This window comes from Bubalus kerabau, chromosome 20 (assembly GCF_029407905.1).
Source record: "Bubalus kerabau isolate K-KA32 ecotype Philippines breed swamp buffalo chromosome 20, PCC_UOA_SB_1v2, whole genome shotgun sequence".
NCBI lineage: Eukaryota > Metazoa > Chordata > Mammalia > Artiodactyla > Bovidae > Bubalus > Bubalus kerabau.
The window spans coordinates 12,838,340-12,859,913 of NC_073643.1; the positions used below are offsets into that span (position 1 = coordinate 12,838,340).

General features: G+C 43.8%; 1 protein-coding gene across 1 annotated transcript in view; it reads left to right on the top strand.

Annotated features, from left to right (window-relative positions):
* Positions 1-21,574, top strand: part of ITGA9 (integrin subunit alpha 9) — a 360,880-nt gene that overhangs the window by 211,515 nt on the left and 127,791 nt on the right. The window contains exon 18 of the mRNA XM_055558670.1: positions 14,174-14,324. Within this exon, the coding sequence (XP_055414645.1) occupies positions 14,174-14,324 (151 nt within the window). The remainder of the gene's footprint in view (positions 1-14,173; positions 14,325-21,574) is intronic.

The following is a 21,574-nucleotide window of genomic DNA, read 5'->3' on the forward strand; positions in this document are numbered from 1 at the left end:
GAAATGGGCTCATAAACTTGTGCTTGCTGCCATCTGTATTTTCTCATATTGGTCCCTGGTTATTCTTCTCAAAGTGAATTGCACTGAGGAAGCTCAGAAATTCAGATACCACGCTCAGATTCAGCAAGGGTGGTATCCTGTCTGTCCTAAGGTGCTCTAGATTGGGGCTGGGACAGCCCTGGTCTTCTATTATGATTTCCAGTCATAGACAACCAGAACAGCACCCTTGGTGCAAGCCATCGGTAGCCAGCTCTGGGGAAGGGGTGTGTTCGGTCACCCATACCTGTTTCCTAGGTCCGTGGAAAGAAATGGAGACTGTGGCAGCTGGGTTGGATCCTTGTGACAGTTGCACAAGAAGGCAGGTGAACAGAATGTGGATCACAGGGGTTGCAGAGGGCTTTCTCCACAGCCTTGAGCCCCTTCCAGGTGGTCAAAGATAACAGGATTAGCTGATGTGACCTGCCAGCAATAGACCTCAAGGCCTCATTCACTGGGTCGCAAAGTTGGTGTAGGGCCCCCATCAGCAGGCACTGTCAGTGATGTCAAATCTCTTTACTCTTGTGTGCTGGCCTGGTGTCTGGCTCCAGAAACTGCATCTGTCTGCCTGCTCTGCCCACTGGGTAGTGGGCCAGAGGTGCTGGAAGAGATGCCCTCTCTGTCCCACATCAGCCATCAACCAGTAACTGGAGTCAGCATGTGAATTCTTCCTCCACTGCACAGATGGGACAGTTGAAGGCATTCCTTATGGCCTAGATCTGTGTGGCTTCCTTCCTTTCTCCTACCATGTCACATGCAACCCATGAGGTTCACTTGCCCAGCACACAACTTGGGGCATGAGGTTTTGGTAAAACTTAAAAATTACTTTCTGAAGAAGAAAAGTACATATGCGGGGTACCTTTCCTTTTTTAAAAAAAGTATATTTTACAATATGTATTACAGCCTTTTACAACTGAGTGAGTTTCAGGAAGCTAATATCAATTTTATGTCTTTAAATACTCAATTTTGTTTTTACCCCAATTTATTTATCCTAGACCTCTGCTTCATATGAGCAAAACTATACCACTGAAAACTAGTCACAAATCAGCAGTATATTAAAAATAAAATATGTAGAATTTACTGCGAGGCTAGAACAGTTCTGGCAAATAGAAATATAATATAAGCCACATAGGCAATTTTGAACTTTCTGACTGCTTTCTGGTAGTCACACTGAAAAATTAAAGTGGAACTTATGTGACAAATTTTATTTAGAATATCAAAAATCACTTAAACATGTCATTAATGCAAAAGCAATGTTTGAGATTTTTAAATCCTTGTTTGCCTTATTGCACCGAGTCTTTGGAACCTTTTATACTAATTCAGATCTGCCACATTGTCAGTGCTCAAAAGGTACATGTGTCCTGTGGCTACAGTATCTGACAGCACAGATCTGGAACTTGCACTTCAGGGTTGACCCACTCACTTGACAAGGAAGCTGGGGTAATTACATGCCAGTTCCCGTCAGTCATTGGTTGAGGGCTGCTACAGAGACTATCAGTGGCTTAATTCTTAGGCACTTAACTGACCTGCAGCAAAAAAAAAAAAGTCCTCCAGTAAAAGATGGGGATGGTAGCAGATAGAATTGCAGCCTTGGAGGTTGTAGTGAAAAGGCCCCTAGGAACAGGAGCAGAACCAGCCATAGCCTACTGTGTTTTACAACACCTTTACTTTGGTGACTTATTGTATATTATCAAATGACTTGCAACACACTGGGATTAGTGACCCAAAATGACTGTAAAGTTTACTGGCCTACAAGGATAAAGTCAGAACTCTGACATTCAAGGTCCATGGGAATCTGGGCACATCCTACATATTCTATTTGCCTTCTAGCCATCATTTTGCTAAGAATATCCTGCCTCTTTTCTTATTATTTCTGAGTCATTTCTATCCCTATATCTGTTGGGTTTTTTTCTCTGCCTGGAATGTCCTTCCTTTTTATCCACCCCTCATGCCCCTTATCCTTGAAAGATGTGACTCATTTCTACATCTCTTACGGAACTTCTTATGATAACTTCAGTCTACAGTGATTTCTTCACTTTGTATTTCTCTTTCATCTTATCCAGCACCTGTTCCTTTGGTGTGACTTCTCTTATCCACTTCATGGTGCAGCTCCTTCACATAATACTCAGTTTATTTGGTGCTTTGTGCTCATATTTCTTATAGGAAGACATCAGATGAGGAACTGTGGTTTTATGGGTTTTTTTTTTTTCATGTTTGTAATTTTAAGCACTAATTGTCAAAAGGCTCTGATAGTTGTCAACAAAGTGCCAAGAAGGAGATTGCCCAACAGAGCTGCTGAAGGCATCTGGAATCATCCTGATTGCCTCCACCAATTTCAAGGAAAATTGTCAAGAGGAAAATAAGCACCCGTAATAGCTTTTGTAAAGAGTTGGCACCACTCGGTGTTCTAAATATTTGAAATGACAAGAAAGCAACTACAATTTCCTTTCTCATTTTATACCCCAAAAAGTTTTATGTAAATTTTATACCATTTAGTTGTATTTTTATGTACTTCAGGAGTAATGGGCATAGGAGGAGGATCGCTGGACCAGAAATTAGGATGGCTGCCTGGCTCTGGCACTGTCTGCTGTGTTGCTGCAGGAAAGTGGTTAATTCTGGCCTTTATCTGCAAAATGATAACTCAAATGAGTTTCCATTCAGCTGTCGAATTCCATTTCCGATTTTATGATGTCTGCTCATTTTTAAGAATAGGCATCATTCTTTATGATTTTAAATTGCATTGGCTATAATTTATGTCATTGTTTTTATGGCACATTGTTGAGGATATCTGTGATTTGTTGGATGCTGAATCCTTACTCAGAAATGCAGCCCTAATTTTGACATTTCTCCTATGGGAGAATATGTTCTGCTTCACAGTGTCCTTTTTAATACAATTTCCATGAATGGAAGAACTAGGGTGTGTGCGTGTATGTGTGTGAATAGTCCATCAGCCACATTTTTGTTGACAGGGCTATCATCCCATTAATTGTAGGATTCATGGTTCACTTCCTTGATAATACCTTGCCTAATATCCCCCATGGCCCTCTCCTAACCTCACTGTCTCTGCAGAATCCCTTCTTTGTACTCTCATCACATAAAGGATCTCATAAGGATGTTTCCTTATCTCTTAGCACACATTGACATCAGATTATATCTCACATGTTTGTTTCCTTCACTGGACTGTGAACTTCCTGAGGGATGGAATTTGTATCCATGGTGCCTCAGTTGAGCAGGTAGTCTTAAAAAGTGATGGCTAGATAAATGATTAGAAAGAGGAAGGGAGGGATGATAGGCAGGAGGGTGGAAGGAGGAAGGCAGGGCAGGAAGAATAGATGGATTTGACTGCCCTACACTGTTATCCTGGGCTTTGCAGATGTTGTTCAGTTTCCCAGTTGTGTCTGACTCTGCCACCCCATGGACTGAAGCATGCCACGCCTCCCTGTCCCTCTCCATCTCCTGGAGTTTGCCCAAGTTCATGTCTATTGCATCGGTGATACTATCCAGCCATTTCATCCTCTGACTCCCTCTTCTCCCTCTGCCCTCAGTCTTTCCCAGCATCAGGGACTTTTCCAGTGGGTTGGCTGTTTGTATCAGGTGACCAAAATACTGGAGCTTCAGCTTCATTGTCAGTCTTTCCAATGGAGTATTCAGGGTTGGTTTCCCCTGAGATTGACCGGTTTGATCTCCCTGCTGTCCAAGGGACTCTCAGGAGTCATCAATTCTTTGGTGCTCTGCCTTCTTTACGGTCCAGCTCTTATAACCATACATGACCACTGGGAAGACCATAGCCATGACTATTTGGACCTTTCTTAGCGGAGTGATGTCTCTCTCTGCTTTTCAACACACTTGTTTGCTTTCCTGCCAAGAAGCAATCATCTTCTGACTTCATGGCTGCAGTCACCATCTGCAGTGATTTTAGAGCCCAAGAAGAGTAAATCTGTCACTGCTTCCACCTTTTCCCCTTCTATTTACCATGAACTAATGGGACTTGATGCCATGATCTTAGTTTTTTTTTTTTTAATGTTTAGTTTCAAGCCAGCCTTTTCAGTCTCCTCCTTCACCTTCATCTTTAGTTCTTTAGTTACTTTTTGCTTTCTGCCATTAGAGTGGTATCATCTGCATATCTGAGATTGTTGATGTTTCTCCCGTCTATCTTAATCCCAGTTTATAACTCATCCAGCCTGGCATTTCTCATGATGCGCTCAGCATATAAGTTAAACAAACAGGTTGACAACAGACAGCCCTGTTGTATTCCTTTCTCAATCTTGAACCAATCAGTTGTTCTAATTGGGTTCTAACTGTTGCTTCTTGACCCACATACAGGTTTCTCAGGAGACAGATAAGATGGTCTGGTATTCCCACCTCTTTAAGAGCTTTCCACAGTTTGTTATGATCTACACAGTCAAAGGCTTTAGTCGACGAAACAGAGGTACATGTTTTTCTGGAATTCCCTTGCTTTCTCTGTGATCCTGCAAATGTTGGCAATTTGATTTCTGATTCCTCTGCCTTTTCTAAAACCCAGCTTGGATATCTGGAAGTTCTTGGTTCACATAATACTAAAGCCTAGCATGCAAGATTTTAAGCATGACCTTATTAGCATGGGAGATGAATGCAGTTGTCTGATGGTTTAAACATTTTTTAGTACTCTCTTCTTGGGAATTGGGATGAGGATTGACATTTTCCAGTCCTGTGGCCACTGCTGTGTCCTCCAGATTTGCTGACATATTGAGTGCAACACTTTTATAGCATCATCTTTTAGAGTTTTGAATAGCTCTACTGGAACTCCAGTACACCCTCTGGCTTTATTGACAGCAGGGCTTCCTAAGGCCCCCCTGACTTTGCACTCCAGGATGTCTGGCTCTTGGTGACTGACCACAACATCACGGTTATCGGGTTTATTAAGATCATTTTTGTACAGTTCTTCCATGTATTCTTCCCATCTCTTCTTGATTGCTTCAGCCTCTACTAGGTCTCTACCATTTCTGTCCTTTACTGTGCCCGTCTTTGGGCAAAATATTCCCTTGATATTTCCAGTTTTCCTGAAGAGATCTCTAGTCTTTCCCCTTCTGTTGTTTTCCTCTATTTTAAGCATTATTCATTGAAGAAGGCCTTCTTGTCTCTCCTTGCTATTCTTTGGAACTCTGCATTTATTTCAGTGTACCTTTCCCTTTCTTCCTTGCTTTTTGCTTCTCTTCTTTCTTCAGCTATTTGTAAAGCCTCCTCAGATAACCAGTTTGCCTTCTTGCTTTTCTTTTTCTTTGGGATGGTTTCGTTCGATGCCTTCTGTACAATATTATGGAACTCTGTCCACATTCTTCAGGCACACTGTTATCTAGATCTAATCCCTTGAATCTATTCATCACCTCTGCTGCATATTCATAGGGGATTTGATTTAAGTCCTACCTGGATGGCTTAGTGGTTTTCCCCACTTTCTTTATTTTAAGCCCAAATTTTGCTATGAGAAACTGATTATCTGAGCCACAGTCAGCTCCAGGTCTTGTTTTTGATGACTGTACACAGCTTCTCCATCTTCGGCTACAAAGAATGTAATCAATTTGATTTGGGTATTGACCATTTGGTGATAGCCATGTGTAAAGTAGTCTTTTGTGTTGTTGAAAAAGGGAGCTTGCTATGACCAGTGCATTCTCTTGGCAGAATTCAGGTAGCCTTTGTTCTGCTTCATTTTGTACTCCAAGGCCAAACTTACCTGTTACTCCAGGTATCTCTTGACTTCCTGCTTTTGCATTCCAATCCCCAATGATGAATAGAACATATTTCTTTAGTGTTAGTTCTAGGAGGTCTTCTAGGTCTTCAAAGAATTGATCAACTTCAACTTCTTCGGCATTGGTGGTAGGGCCATAGACTTGGATTACTGTGATATTGAATGACTTGCCTTGGAAATGAACCAAGATCATTCTGTCATTTTTGAGGTTGCACCCAAGTACAGCATTTTGGACTGTTTTGTTGATTATGAGGGCTACTCCATTTCTTCCATGGGATTCTTGCCCGCAGTAGTAGATATAATGGTCATCTAAATTAAATTTGCCCATTCCTGTCCATTTTAGTTCATAGATTCCTAAGATGTCAATGTTTATTCTTACCATCTCCTGCTTCATCATGTTCAATTTACCTTGATTCTTGGACCCAACATTCCAGATTCCCATGCAGTACTTTGCAGCATCAGATTTTATTTCCATCACCAGACACATCCACAGCTGAGTGTTGATTCTGCTTTGGCCCAGCAGCTTCATTCTTTCTGGGGCTATTAGTAGTTTTCCTCTACTCTTCCCTAATAGCATATTGGAAACCTTCTGACCTTGGTCAGATCTTTTTGTCTTTTTAAACAGTTGATGAGGTTCTCACAGCAAGTATACTGGGGTGGTTTCCATTCCCTCCTACAGTGGATCTTGTTTTGTCAGAACTCTCCACTATGACCCATCTGTCTTGGGTGGCCCTACATGGCATGGCTCATAGCTTGTTTGAGTTACACAAGCCTCTTCACTCCACAACAAGGCAGTTATCTGTGAAGGGGTTTCCAGATGACTCAGTGGTAAGGAATCTGCCCATCAATGCAGGAGACTGGGGTTCTATCCCTGGGTCAGGAAGATCCCCTGGAGGAAGAAATGGCAACCCACTTCCATATTCTTGTCTGAAAAATCCCATGGACAGAGAAGCCTGGAGGGCTACAGCCCATGGGGTCTCAAAGAGTTAGGCACAATTTAGTAGCACACTGAGCACACTATTATTATAGTTGTCATTATCAAATATAGCTGTAGGTCACAATATAACGTTAGTCCTAATAACAGCATAAGAAGTTTTGCAAACTCAAACACAGTTGATTGGAATACACTCAATTGGATTAGTATGTCTTAGTATACTTTACTCAGGCTCCTTTTCCCAAAGAAAGGCACTGCCAAAGAATGCTCAAACTACTGACTCATCTCACACACTAGTAAAGTAATAATTCTCCAAGCCAGGCTACAGCAGTATGTGAACCGTGAACTTCCAGATATTCAAGCTGGTTTTAGAAAAGGCAGAGGAACCAGAGATCAAGTTGCCAACATCTGCTAGATCATCGAAAAAGCAAGAGAGTTCCAGAAAAACATCTATTTCTGCTTTATTGACTACACCAAAGCCTTTGACTGTGTGGCTCACAATAAACTGTGGGAAATTCTCCAAGAGATGGGAATACCAGGCCGCCTGACCTGCCTCTTGAGAAATCTGTATGCAGATCACGAAGCAACAGTTAGAAGTGAACATGAAACAACAGACTGATTCCAAATAGGAAAAGGAGTACATCAAGGCTGTACATTGTCACCCTGCTTATTTAACTTATATGTAGAGTACATCATGAGAAATGCTAGGCTGGATGAAACACAAGCTGGAATCAAGATTGCCAGAAGAAATATCAATAACCTCAGATATACAGATGACACCACCCCTATGGCAGAAAACGAAGAAGAATAAAGAGCCTCTTGATGAAAGTGAAAGAGAAGAGTGAAAAATTTGGCTTAAAACTCAGCATTCAGAAAACTAAGGTCATGGCATCTGGTCCCATCATTTCATGAAAATAGATGGGGAAACAGTGGAAACAGTGAGATACTTTATTTTGGGGGGCTCCAAAATCACTGCAGATGGTGATTGCAGCCATGAAATTAAAAGATGCTTACTCCTTGGAAGTAAAATTATGACCAAGCTAGACAGCATATTAAAAAGCAGAGGCATTACTTTGCCAACAAAGGTCCATCTAGTCAAGCTATGGTTTTTCCAGTAGTCAATGTATGGATGTGAGAGTTGGACTATAAAGAAAGCTGAGTGCCAAAGATTTAATGATTTTGAACTGTGGTGTTGGAGAAGATTCTTGAGAGTCCCTTGGACTGCACGGACATCCAGCCAGTCCATCCTAAAGGAGATCAGTCCTGAGTGTTCATTGGAAGGACTGATGCTGAAGCTGAAACGCCAATACTTTAGCCACCTGATGTGAAGAGCTAACTCATTTGAAAAGACCCTGGTGCTGGGAAAGATTGAAGGCAGGAGGAGAAGGGGACGACAGAGGATGAGATGGTTGGATGGCATCACTGACTCAATGGAGATCAGTTTAAGTGAACTCTGGGAGTTGGTGATGGACAGGGAGGCCTGGTGTGCTGCAATTCATGGGGTCGCAAAGAGTCGAACACAACTGAGTGTTCAAAGGCATTAATTCTTCAGCACTCTACTTTCTTTATGGTCTAACTCTCACATTCATACATGACTACTGGAAAAACCTTAGCTTTAACTAGATGGACCATTGTTGGCAAAGTAATGTCTCTGCTTTTTAATATGCTGTCTAGGTTGATCAGGGAGAAGGCAATGGCACCCCACTCCAGTACTGTTGCCTGGAAAATCCCATGGATGGAGGAGCCTGGTAGGCTGCAGTCCATGGGGTCGCTAAGAGTCAGACACGACTGAGCAACTTCACTTTCACGTTCCACTTTCATGCATTGGAGAAGGAAATGGCAACCCACTCCAGTGTTCTTGCCTGGAGAATCCCACAGACGGAGAAGCCTGGTAGGCTGCAGTCCATGGGGTCGCACAGAGTTGGACACAACTGAAGCAACTTAGCAGCAGCAGCAGGTTGATCATAACTTTTCTTCCAAGGAGCAAGTGTCTTTTAATTTCATGGCTGCAATCACCATCTGCAGTGATTTTGGAGCTCCAAAAAATAAAGTCTCTCACTGTTTCCACTTTTAAATTCATGGCTGCAGTCACCATCTGCAGTGATTTTGGAGCCTCCAAAAATTAAGTCTGTCACTATCTCCATTATTTCCCCATCTATTTGCTCTGAAGCGATGGGACTGGCTGCCATGATCTTAGTTTTATGAATGTTGAGTTTTAAGCCAGTTTTTCACTCTTCTCTTTCACTTTCATCAAGAGGCTCTTCAGTTCCTCTTCGCTTTCTTCCCTAAGGGTGGTGTCACGTGCATATCTGATATTGATATTTCTTTCGGCAGTCTTGATTCCAGCTTGTGTTTCATCCAGCCCGGCATTTCGCATGATGTACTCTGCATATGTTAAATAAGCAGGGTGACAATATACAGCCTTGTGTACTCCTTTCTGATAGCTCAGATATATGCTGTAAGATAAGCTTTATAGAAACTGTACAGTTTGTACCTTATGTTAATGACTAATCATGATTTTCGTATAAAAGTACATGAGTCATTGGTATACATAGAAATCTGACCCACTTAAAAGACTGTGCAAGCAAATTAGAATTAATGGGAAATTTTCTCAGGGACTAAAATACCTTGAACATTAGAAAGATTGTTCTTCAGCAAGTCAGAAAGCACCTGTGGAATGTTTGGCACAAAAACGCTGTGTCCCACCATTTTATTCTTTCAGCAGTCCTGTCTGAGGGGTTGGTCTTTGTGGAATCTTGTTTTTTTCAGATGTCATTAAAAGACATTTCTTGCCAAAGCCCTTTCTGACTGAGGTGGAGTTTATGTAAGAGCTACAGCTCAGACAGCCTTTGTGACGAAGGCAGTTTGGCACTAGTTCCAGCTCAGTGCCTTTGTGCCCAGGTGACCTTGATCAAAGTGGGCTCCCCTGTGGGGTTCTCAGCATCTTCACCTATAAATGTGAAGGTTGAACCGACAATCTGTTGTGGGATGTTGTCCATGCCATTCATTCATTCATTCATTCCACAGGAGTTTGTTGAACACCTACTAAGTTAGGCACCATTTTATCCCTGAGGGTTCAGTGACAGGCAAAACCAGAAATAGGTTCCTGCCTGCTGGTGCCTAGATCCTAATAGGGGGAAGAGATCATCCTTAATCAAATAGCCCAGAAATAAATATGTCAACCAGCCTTGGGAAATGCCATGAAGAGCTGGTGGAGTCCTGGGACTGAAGAAGCTCCTGATCGGGAGATTTATTTCACTCAGAAGGGAGACCAAAGAGGACCTCCTAGGGGAGTGAGAGGGGCTGGAGGACGTGGGCTGTGGTGGAGAGGAACGGGAGGCACTGAATTCTAAGCCCAGCAATTCGGCCACCTTATCTCACGGCATCTCGACTTCCTCATCTCTAAAAATGGAACTGACACCAGGAGCTCTTCATGCTGTTGTAGGTTTCAGGACAACTTGTTTGAAAATACCCAGAACCAGGCAAATTACACTGCATTGCATTTCTAAGAATAGCTTTGGAAGCAGAGATGTACTGTTTTGTACATGGATTTTTAGATGTGGGGAAAGAGTGAAAACAGCTTGGAGGATTCTTTTGTTACAACGTCTGAGTTCGCTTTCGGCCCTGGAAGGTCCCTGGCTTTCCTTAATCATAGAGCCAAGTTTGCATCACTTGACTTTGAAATCCTGGGAATGACCTTGCTGCATGATTCAGTGATAGAGGCCTGAGCTTTGGGGGCTGGCAAAAGGTTAGATATCCTCCCCTTGCCATTTATACACAAGGGGAGGAGGCTGATCACATGAACAACAGCACTGGTGTGAGGAGGCAGCCCCTGCCCCATTGTCCTCAGCTTTTCTCTCTTGTCTGTATGCTTAATATTTCATTTGGAAACGGTGGACACTTTCTGCAGCTACTTGTGGGTGCTTATGCAATTCCTTCTTGAGATAAAGTGAGGCTAACACTCTCATAACTCTTCAAGGCCTGAGGATTACTCCTTTAATCTTACAAAAGCAAACAGGAGGACAGAAATAACCCATCAATTGTTTCAAATGAAAATGGCCAACAATAATAAATAATTGCCACAATAACTTGAGGTTAAGGTCTTCATCTGTTGGAGGCCTTTCAAGAATTTGAAGCTTTTCTCCAAGTTAATTTTTCACATCTTGTTTGTTTCCTCAGAGTGTTGCTTCCAAAAGCAAGGCCATTAGATCTCTCGTTACATATGTTATTCTTGTTGATGTGCCAGGCATGCAGGAAAGTGAGGTCCTCTCTTCATAGCTGGGTAATGCTGATTCCTCCCTTGCAAAAATCCATATTTCAAAGTATTACAGCTTGCTGAGATTTTGGAGAGTTCTCTTCTCTTTCATGCTGTATTAATGGTTGCAAACAGCAATGAACATATTAATTTAAGTGGAAAAGGAATTTGTTGGAAGGATATGGTTCAGAGCCTAGGCAGGAAGAAGAGGCAAGACTTAGCCCAAAATGCCAGCTCTGGGCTCTCAACTCCTCTGCAACTGCCTTAGATGATCTCAGAGAGCCCTAGTGTCTTTGGGCAGCCCTTAGAATTCATGGCCCCAATTGGCAGCATCCACCACCCACACTGAGGCCACTTGACTACCCTTAGTTACATGACTGCACTTACTTAAGTGCCCACACTTAATGACCAAAAGGAGAGCAAAAGCAGGGTCTACCCCCTCTACTACTTATCTTCCTCTCCTACCAATCTTGAGATTCCCTCCAAACAGTAAGGTTTCAGGATCCTGAGTGGCCAAAAATAGCAACTATCCATCATTCAGGGGTTCTCAGGTGGCGCTTGTGGTAAAGAACCTGCTTGCCAATGCAGGAGACGCGGGTTCAATTTCCTGGACTCTGGAAGATCCCTTGGAGAAGGGAATGGCTACCCAGTCCCCTATTGTTGCCTGGAAAATCCCATGGACAGAGGAGCCTGGCGGGCTACATCCATAAGGTCACAAATACTCAGACACGACTGAAGCAACTTAGCATGCACACAGGCACATCCATCACTCAAACCCTCGTAGGCTTGATCACATCTGCTACCAATGGTTGGCCAATCAGAGACTGTTCTCCAGTGTGATTTTTGTCTGAAGCTCACATCACCTAATAGTTGTCAGTCTCATGTGCGTCTTCATCCTTGTCCCCACCACCATCCTCATCTCATTGAAGGTCTGTTTACCCCACGCTCCTGGGCTGCCATTTCCCTCAATCTCCTCCCTCTTCAAACATTCCTCTCTCCTCCTCTCCCTTCCCGGTCTTGGACTCTGCTTTTATTTCACTGCAAAGGAGAGGCATTCCCAGGGGAACTTTCATTTCTTCCTACCACACTTCTACTGATGCATCTGGGCCATGTGCCCCATTTTCTCACTTCATACTGGCTGAGGCCAGCCCCTCTGTTTGTTCACCAGGCCACCCAGCAACTGTGCCTTGTCATATCTTCATTACTTGCCCTCTGTCTAGTAGATCCTTCCCAGTATCATGTAAACATGCCATGTTAATTCCTTTCTGAAAATAAAAAAGCAATTTCTTTGAGCCCATTTCCCCCACCAGCTGTCATCCTATTTCTCTGCTTTCCTTTACTGAAAAACTCCTCCAAAGAATTGGCTATGCCCACTGTTTTCATTTCTTCTACCCCTACCTCTCTTAGACCAACTCCAGTCAAGCTTTATCCCTGACACTGCACTTCAGAAGTTCTTATCAAGATCACCAATGACCTCCAGATGGCTAATTCCAAAGGCCAGTTCTAATTTTTCATGTTACTTTGCCACATTTGACGAAATTGATTACTCCTTTCTTGAAGCATGTGGCTGCTTGGAGACTGTCTGTCTTGATTTTTCTCCTGTCTCCTTATTCACTCTTTCTGTCTCCTTTGCTGGCTTATCATCATCTTTAACTCCTAAGTGTAAGCCCCCCTTCTCTATTTACATGCATTCCCTAGTGGTCACTTCTAATCCACCCCAAATGCGTATCTCTGGCCCTGACCCCCTGCTTCCACTCCAGACCATTACATCCAACTCTCTCAGCATCTCTTCTTAAAAATCCAGTAGGCATTTGAATATTCTCTGCTGACCTTCTATACTTTTGGTCTTTTGCATCTTGATAAGTGACACCTCTTTCCTTCCAGTTGTTGAATCTAAAATTCTTGCAGCTATCCTTGACTCTTCTCTTTCCTGAACACCCTTCTTCCAATCTGTGAGCAAAATATATTGGCACAATTTTTGAAACATCTAGAATGTAACCTCAGCTTCTACCCCCGTGGTTTGAGCTGCCATTTTCTTATACCTGAATTCTTATAAGAACCTTCTCACCGGGCTCTCTCTTTCCCTCTGACTGAGTATACTCACCATGCACATCACAGCCAGTGTGAGCCTTTAAATATGGAAGTCACACCATATCATCCCCTGTTCAGAGCCCTGCAGGGTCTCCTGTCTCAGAGGCAGACTAAGGTCCTTGTGATGACTCCATCCCTTCACCACTAAACCCATTCCCCTCCCCACTCTGCCCCTCACTCATTCTTCTCCAGCCACACTAGTCTCCTTGCTATCCTTGAACACACCAGGCATGACTTCTCCTTTGCTAGTTCCCAAATTCTGTGCATCTTGCTGTCTTTCTTCCTTCCGGTTTCTACTGAGAAACATCAGTGCAGCTTCCCTGAACCAGCTTATTTAAAATTGCACCCTACTCTTCCTCCAACTATGGTGCCTTCTATCCTTCTTACCCTTTGTAAGTTTTATCCATTGCTCTTACCACAATCTGACCTGTATATTTGATTCTTTGTGTATATGTTTTTTGTCTTCTTAAAGCTACAGGAAAGCAAGAACTCTCTTTTGTTCACTGCTTTCTCTAGCCTATAAAGTAGTGATTGGCATGTCGTAGGTGCTTAGAAATAGTTGAGTGAATTATCCTATAACCAAAATCCATGATTAGGTTATTGAAAGAAGATGAAAGTGAAGTCGCTCAGTCGTGTCCTACTCTTTGTGACCCCATAGACTGTGGCCTACCAGGCTCCTCTGTCCATGGGATTTTCCAGGGAAGAATACTGGAATGGGTTGCCATTTCCTTCTCCAGGAGATCTTCCTGACCTAGGGATTGAACCCGGGTCTCCTGCACTGTAGGCAGACGCTTTACCATCTGAGCTACCAGGGAAGTCGATTAGGTTATTAAATGTGTTATAATTTTCCAAGTTCGATACACTAGATTTCACATGAGCCATAGGATGGCCTAGTGAGTGAGTTAGGCTACACACCATAGAACCCCCTGTGCTTAGATGTGGAAGCTGAGGCCCATGAGGGCTGACTGGGTATCCCAGAACACATGGCTAATTAGTGGGTTCCTAGGACTTGTAGTCCTGATCCAGAGGAGTTTATCCCCCTGCCCCCCCTGCTCTCAGCTACCCGCTACATTCCATTTACTAATATATTAGTGAAAGTTTTAGCACACTTATTGCTGTTCGTTTTTCCTTTTAGCGTTGATGAGAAAACCCGGTATCTAGCTCTGGGGGCTGTGAAGAACATCTCCCTAAACATCTCCATCTCAAACCTTGGGGATGATGCCTATGATGCCAACGTGTCGTTCAACGTTTCTCGGGAGCTCTTCTTCATCAACATGTGGCAGAAGGTAAGAAGGCCCTGTGTCCAGTGCGTTTGCTGACTTTCGTCATAGCCTGGAATATGCAGCGATCTTGCATATACTGTTCCTTTGTGTGGAGGCTCGTTTGGAATTATTACAATGATTTCCTCCTGGACTTAGAAAGCATTGTTGGTAGAGCCAAAGAAGAAACTGAATACCCACTGTGCACTGGAGCCATGTCTGTATTTGACACCACCTCCCGTCCCTTCTATCTTGTGAAACCCTCTCCGCACAGTTGTATTCTGGCCCCTTCTCTGAGATGATACAGTCATCATCTCTGGCTCATGCATGTTCTACAGGATTCATGCTTTAGGTCAGCAGTGGTTGTGAAAGACCAGATAAGAAATGAAAGCAAATCACTGCTTATCACGTGAGTTATCACCAGCGATGCCTTTGATGTTTTCCATTCAAGGGTCATGAACATCGGCCTTGGCTTTGCCATATTGACTTATTCCTGAAATATTTTAGTGAATTGAGGAAATTAAATTATTTCTATGAATTGAGTGAGTTTTTAAGAGCAATTTAATTTATTTGAATGATGTTTAAATAGCATGACTCAGAAAGAAAAAAGGACCTGGTTTTCTCTCCTGTTCCATAATCCCCCTCAGTGAACCACTTTGGGGAAGAAAGAGTAACAGACCTCATCCACAGGCAAGCAGGAGGAATGACTGGACTCAGATGTCCTTCCATGGAGGTTGTCTACCTGTGGTTAGACAGGTTATCTACCTGTGGGCAGCTCTTCTGATGGGAACTTCTGCAGCTTTTCAAAATGTTCACAGCAGTGAACTGCAGTGCCTTGATGTCTGTGTAGAAACGGAGCCAAAATCACTTTCTGAGATAAACCTTGGCCCTGCCCACACGTGAGCTCTAGGCCAACCTTCAGGCTGTGGGCAGCCTTTGTCCAGGCACAGATCCTGTCAGGCTCGATAGTTTGACCAGGACGTGCCAACCCTGCCCAGCTTACAGGGCAGCTGAAGCATATATACATCTAGAATGGCATTCCAAGAACTTCCCAAGAGATATCTCAGACTCTCTGATGCTACGTAGCTTCAGGAGCTCCAGGATAGTGGAGGCCACAGAAGCATTGAATGCAAGAAGAGCATACTTTCCAGCTCCTCTAAACCCCCCAAATTGTCCCTGATTTAATCTCAGTCCAGAGGGAACCAAGTATCCATAGACTTCTGTTACTTGGCTACGGACAGAATCTCTTTTACAGAATGTCACGTGCCACGATGCCATCTTCCTGTTGGGGGTAGGAGGATGGGTAGGGGGAGAGGGGTTCACTCAGGGACCAGACCTGTGGAACCCATCTTTATGATAACTGGTGGCTGGGTCATCACTGTCCCACACTCAAGCCCATGGAAGAACTTTCTGCCTCTAAATTAGGAATAGCTGTACTTTTCCAGAGCATTTCAGCTTGTTTGTATCTGTGGACAGAGTCATCCTTATAACCAACTAAGCTTCATTATCTCTGTTCTAGAAAGCTCAGAGTTGGCCTCACTGTTAGTATAAAGACTTCGTGGTATTATTTTGTAAACAAAGTAGCCTCCTGCTTCTTACTTTACTTCCTTTCACCATGTTTTTCTTTTTGGCTTGGAGACTGTATAATATTCTATCATAGGATATAGTATGGATTGCCTATGAATTCATGCTATTGGATATTTAGATTAGTTCCAGTTTTATTATCTTTTGAATAATATTGTGATGACTATCTTTTAGAGCAATTAGTATGAGCAAATGATTATATCCTTCAGTTCAGTTCAGTTCAGTCGCTCAGTCGTGTCCGACTCTTTGCGACCCCATGAATTGTAGCACGCCAGGCCTCCCTGTCCATCACCAACTCCAGGAGTTCACCCAGACTCACGTCCATCGAGTCAGTGATGCCATCCAGCCATCTTATCCTCTGTCGTCCCCTTCTCCTCTTGCCCCCAATCCCTCCCAGCATCAGAGTCTTTTCCAATGAGTCAACTCTTCACATGAGGTGGCCAAAGTACTGGAGTTTCAGCTTTAGCATCAGGCCTTCCAAAGAACACCCAGGACTGATCTCCTTTAGAATGGACTGGTTGGATCTCCATGCAGTCCAAGGGACTCTCAAGAGTCTTCTCCAACACCACAGTTCAAAAGCATCAATTCTTCAGCGCTCAGCTTTCTTCACAGTCCAACTCTCGCATCCATACATGACCACTGGAAAAACCATAGCCTTGACTAGACGGACCTTTGTTGGCAAAGTAATGCCTCTGCTTTTGAATATGCTATCTAGGTTGGTCATAACTTTCCTTCCAAGGAGTAAGCATCTTTTAATTTCATGGCTGCAATCACCATCTATTTCCCATGAAGTGATGGGACCGGATGCCATGATCTTCGTTTTCTGAATGTTGAGCTTTAAGCCAACTTTTTCACTCTCCTCTTTCACTTTCATCAAGAGGCTTTTGAGTTCCTCTTCACTTTCTGCCATAAGGGTGGTGTCATCTGCATATCTGAGGTTATTGATATTTCTCCCAGCAATCTTGATTCCAGCTTGTGCTTATTCCAGCCCAGCGTTTCTCATGATGTACTCTACATATAAGTTAAAATCCTATAATTATTTGGAGAATGGGAAGTCACATTTATTGATAACCTACTATACAACATGGGTTTTTCATACATTTCCCCATTCCCTCCTTACTGCATGTAATCTGGGCACACCTGATCTATTGGAGGAATGTTCTCAGGAGAAAAGAAGTGAGGGAAGCAGAATGGGGCGGAAAGGTCTGAGGAAGGGTACAAAATCCCAAACCAGCCCTGGTCTGTCTGTGGGGTAAAAAGAGATGGAGGGTGCCCTAGAGCATAAATTAATCAGCAGAATTGTCCCTGTTGAAGTGGAAGGGGAGCACCATTTCCACCCCATCATTATTAACCACTGGGGAGACATCCTGGATAAGGGGACTCAGTCAGTCAAGGGTGATGCACCTGAGCAGGACACAGGTGTGTCATTGGCTACTGTAGCTGGTTACGGGGCCAATGAGAGCACATTTTTATCTCTTTGCCATTGAGTCCCAGTGACCTTTAAAACCTTTGGCACAGGGGACACTAGGTTTCAATTTGGCAGAAAGTTGGCAAGGTATTGGGCTCTTTGGGCTCTGGTGGGCATTAGTCCAAGAAAGATGGAAAGGCACAGAGACATCATATCATGTAGCAGCTACAGAGGCAGGGCCAGCTAGAAAAGCATATGGGTGACACGCCCTTCAATGCAGTAGGAGAAGGAGTAACAAAGAAAAAAATCCCCTCCTGTGACTATAACCACAACTGCAAAGTTAATCAATTGGGGAATATAAGTGGCATCATTCAGCCCAGAGCAAGTTTTCAACAATACATAGGTGGGTAATGAGTGAGACAGGAAGGGGCCCACCCACACTGATAGAACTACCAGAACCAGCATGGGCCCTACAAAAAGATCCCAACATGTTAAATAAGAAAAGTATAACTCCAAAAACAGAGGAGAAGCATACCTTTTAAAAGACTATTAATAGAAAGCAAAAGTAAATTTTACAGAACATCTGTTTTCTTAGTAAAATTCAAGGAAAAAAAAAAAGTGAACCCAGCAAATGATCAGATAGTAGAACAATGGACTGAGAGGAAAATGGAAAGGGCTGAGAGAGAAGCAAAAAAAAAAAAAAAGTTTGTGGGTGGGATTAGAAAGTATTATAATGAAACCAAGAGAGAAATGACAGAATTAAAGTATTTGTTATGATCAGAAAGGAGAAGAATTAGCAGTACAGGAAACTGATTCATTGTTGTGGAGGGCATATTTGAGAAGATCTCTGAGAATTTATAGAGAAAAACAACAGAGCAGTGGAGAAGGATGGAAGTGAAGACTAGATATGGAAGGTGGAGGCTGGAGAATCAGCAAATGGAAATCATTCCAGAATCCCTGGAATAGAAGACCTGCTGCTGCTGCTAAGTCGCTTCAGTCATGTCCAACTCTGTGCGACCCCATAGACGGCAGCCCACCAGGCTCCCCCATCCCTGGAATTCTCCAGGCAAGAACACTGGAGTGGGTTGCCATTTCCTTCTCCAATGCATGAAAGTGAAAAGTGAAAGTGAAGTCTGACTCCTAGCGACCCCATGGACTGCAGCCTACCAGGCCCCTCCATCCATGGGATTTTCCAGGCAAAAGTACTGGAGTCGGGTGCCATTGCCTTCTCCGATAGAAGACCTGAGTAGACAGCAAAAAAGAATCCCCATTTTTGTGAATGATGCTGCAGACATCAGGAAAAAGTGTTAAAAATGGTTTAATGCTTACATACAGCTTCATCATATTTCAGTTTTTGCAGTGTAAAAATGATGCTACCCATACCTATCAGAAAACAAAGAAACTCATTCTTTTCCAGCTTTTGTAACATTAATAGCAATAATTAGATTGTGTTCCATAGTGAAGTAAGAATTCTATACCCAGCCAACTTGCCCTGCATGGTGAAAGCAAAACAAGGATAGCTTTGGATATATAAGAATTTGTGAAGTCTGCTAACTCTTCTAGTTTGGACTCCTGCCAAAGCAGACCTGGACACAATGACTGTGGTACAGGTAGTTGGAGAATGAGGTGGGGGGAGGCACAGTGCGGGAGTGGTAAGTTTTGATGAAAGGGACAAGACGGGAAAGTGTGCACAGAAGGGCAGGTTGTGCTGTGTGCAGTTTGTGCTCTGTCCTGCTGCAACTCCTCTGAGAGACAGACTCTAGAACACCCCTCAGAATCATTGCTGTGCAGGGTAAGGAAGCTGCTGGAGGGTTTATCTACCAACTCCTATTTCTCATCCATGGAGAATCGCTCCAAAGGCATTAACTGTCTGTCCAGCCTTTGCAGCCTTCCCTGCCTCTGGGCCACATTTCCTTTCCTGGGGCCAGGAAACAACTCAGGCAGAGAGATGGGGGAGCTTCAAGCCTGGAAGAAGACTGGCCTCAAGTGACCAGCCCTTGGGATGGTTCTGGGGAACATGAGCAAGGCACTGGCAGCATGTAAGCAAAAGCCATGAGAGCTTAAATAACCATGAAACTCTTCCTGAGAAACGGCTACTTACATATGTAGTGTATTGTGGGTTAAAAAGTGTATTAAAGCCAAATAAACAAAAAAGTAAGCAAAAGCAACTTTTACAAATACTTACAATAGGAAGCAAATATGAAACAATAATTATTGCCTCAGTAAATAATAATTTTGAATAGTAATATAAAATAAGTCTATAATCTCAGTTTTACCATAAAAATTTGAGAAGAAATTTAATCTCATTACTCCTCCTGCTTCACATTCTTTAGGATGGATCTCAGGCTCCTCAGCTGTTCATTAGAGGCCCTTCCCAGCCTGGTCTTTCCTGCCTCCCCTCCTCCCAGCCTCACAGTCACCATCCCCCACGTACACCCTTGAATCCACTCATAATTTCTTGCTGAAGCTGCCTTTACTCAGGAATACTTCAACCCCAGTTTGTTTAATGAACTGTTCCAACCTCGCATCTCAGCTCAAGGGTCACCTGTGTAGGCCCCTCACCTGAACAGGTGATGTGGGTGGATAGATCTGTGTGTGATGGCTAGCTATCCCTTTTTTCCAGAGTCACAGAGCAACTCGGGGCGCAGACTCTGCCTCCAAGGTCTCCAGTCTTTTCTGTCAGCACACAATTAGTGATGTCTCAGTTTCTGAGACTGAGCAAAAAATATGCCCCAAGATGGATTTTTCTCTCTCATGCAAGGCTCCTTTTAGATTTGTTCAGATTCCTTCCTTTAAGGGGAGACTGCTTATAAAAATGTGGGCTGTACATGGGTGCTGCTGCTGCTGCAAAGTCGTTTCACTTGTGTCTGACTCTCTGCGACCCCATAGACGGCAGCCCACCAGGCTCCCCTGTCCCTGGGATTCTCCAGGCAAGAACACTGGAGTGGGCTGCCATTTCCTTCTCCAGTGCATGAAAGTGAAAAGTGAAAGTGAAGTCGCTCAGTCGAGTCCGACTCTTAGCGACCCCATGGACTGCAGCCCACCAGGCTCCTCCGCCCATGGGATTTTCCAGGCAAGAGTGCTGGAGTGGGTTGCCATTTTGTTCTCCAGTTACACGGGTGACCATCTGCTAACTGTCCTCTCACCTATGTAAAGCTAAAAGAGAGAATGAGGAAGAATGGGGAAAACATAGTTTGGAACACGATTGTGTCTCACAACTTTAGGATCACATTCGCCTTCGGCTATAGGTGAGCAACACCCTAGAGCATAGTTCCACAGAATATAATGTCAGCAGTGCCCTCTGGAGTCATATAGTCATGTGGCACCAGAGTCAAGATAAAGTCGAGTTGTCATTTCTTGCCTTGGTGCCACTTGGCACATGGGGACTTAGCCCTTCTTGCATCAGTGGAACAGGAATGGAGTTGTTTGGACAGCAGTGATTAAGTACTTGCGAAGTGTCAGGGACTGTACTAGCTGCTAGGAGACACAAGGAAGAATAAGCACTGGTCCCTGCTCCTGGGAGCACACAGCCTAATAGGGAGAAAGGCATGTCAGCCAGCAATTAAAGTGCCAAGTGCTCTTCAGAGGTACTGAGAAGTTGCTCTGAAGCACAGAGATGACAAGATGAAGCAAGTTGTTACTGTACCAGCTAGTCTCAGGTTGGACAGAATCCCTAGATAAATGCTGGGGGGTAGGTGGATGGGCCTCTGAAGAGTTGATGTCAGCCAGTGCCGACATTGCAGAGCTAGGGTCGGTGAGTGGGGTGGGTGGGCCAGTTTATTTGGGAGGCCCAAATAAGTCCAGATCTGGACTGAAGCAAAGGTGAGACGGCAGAGGAGAACAGAGGAGGAGGAACAAAAGGAATCGCACCAGGTGGAAAGAAGCTGCCCATGTGGGACAAAGGAGCAATAAGTGGCAGGGTGACGTCCAGACATTTTAGAAATGCTGTTTTGTGCTGAAGTTGCTTGTCAGCTGGGACTCCTGAAAGCCTCACATAAGTGAGAGAGAGAAACTGAAAAAAAGGGACTGGATTCATGAGTACATCTTTGTGGTCTTGACTACTACACATACATGGAAACGGACAGGGATGTGGACAGTGTAGGCTTCAAGCGGATGTGAGAGAGCACCCAGCTGATTTTGGGGTACAAAGGGGACACAGCATCTTGCCATGGAGTCAGGGGAGAGGGAGAAAGGGCAGGCTCCTGGCCCAGTCTCTTCTCTACAAAGTGAAGTCTTGGTTTGGGTCTCCCAGATGCTGACCTTGAAACAAGGAATTGAGGGCTAT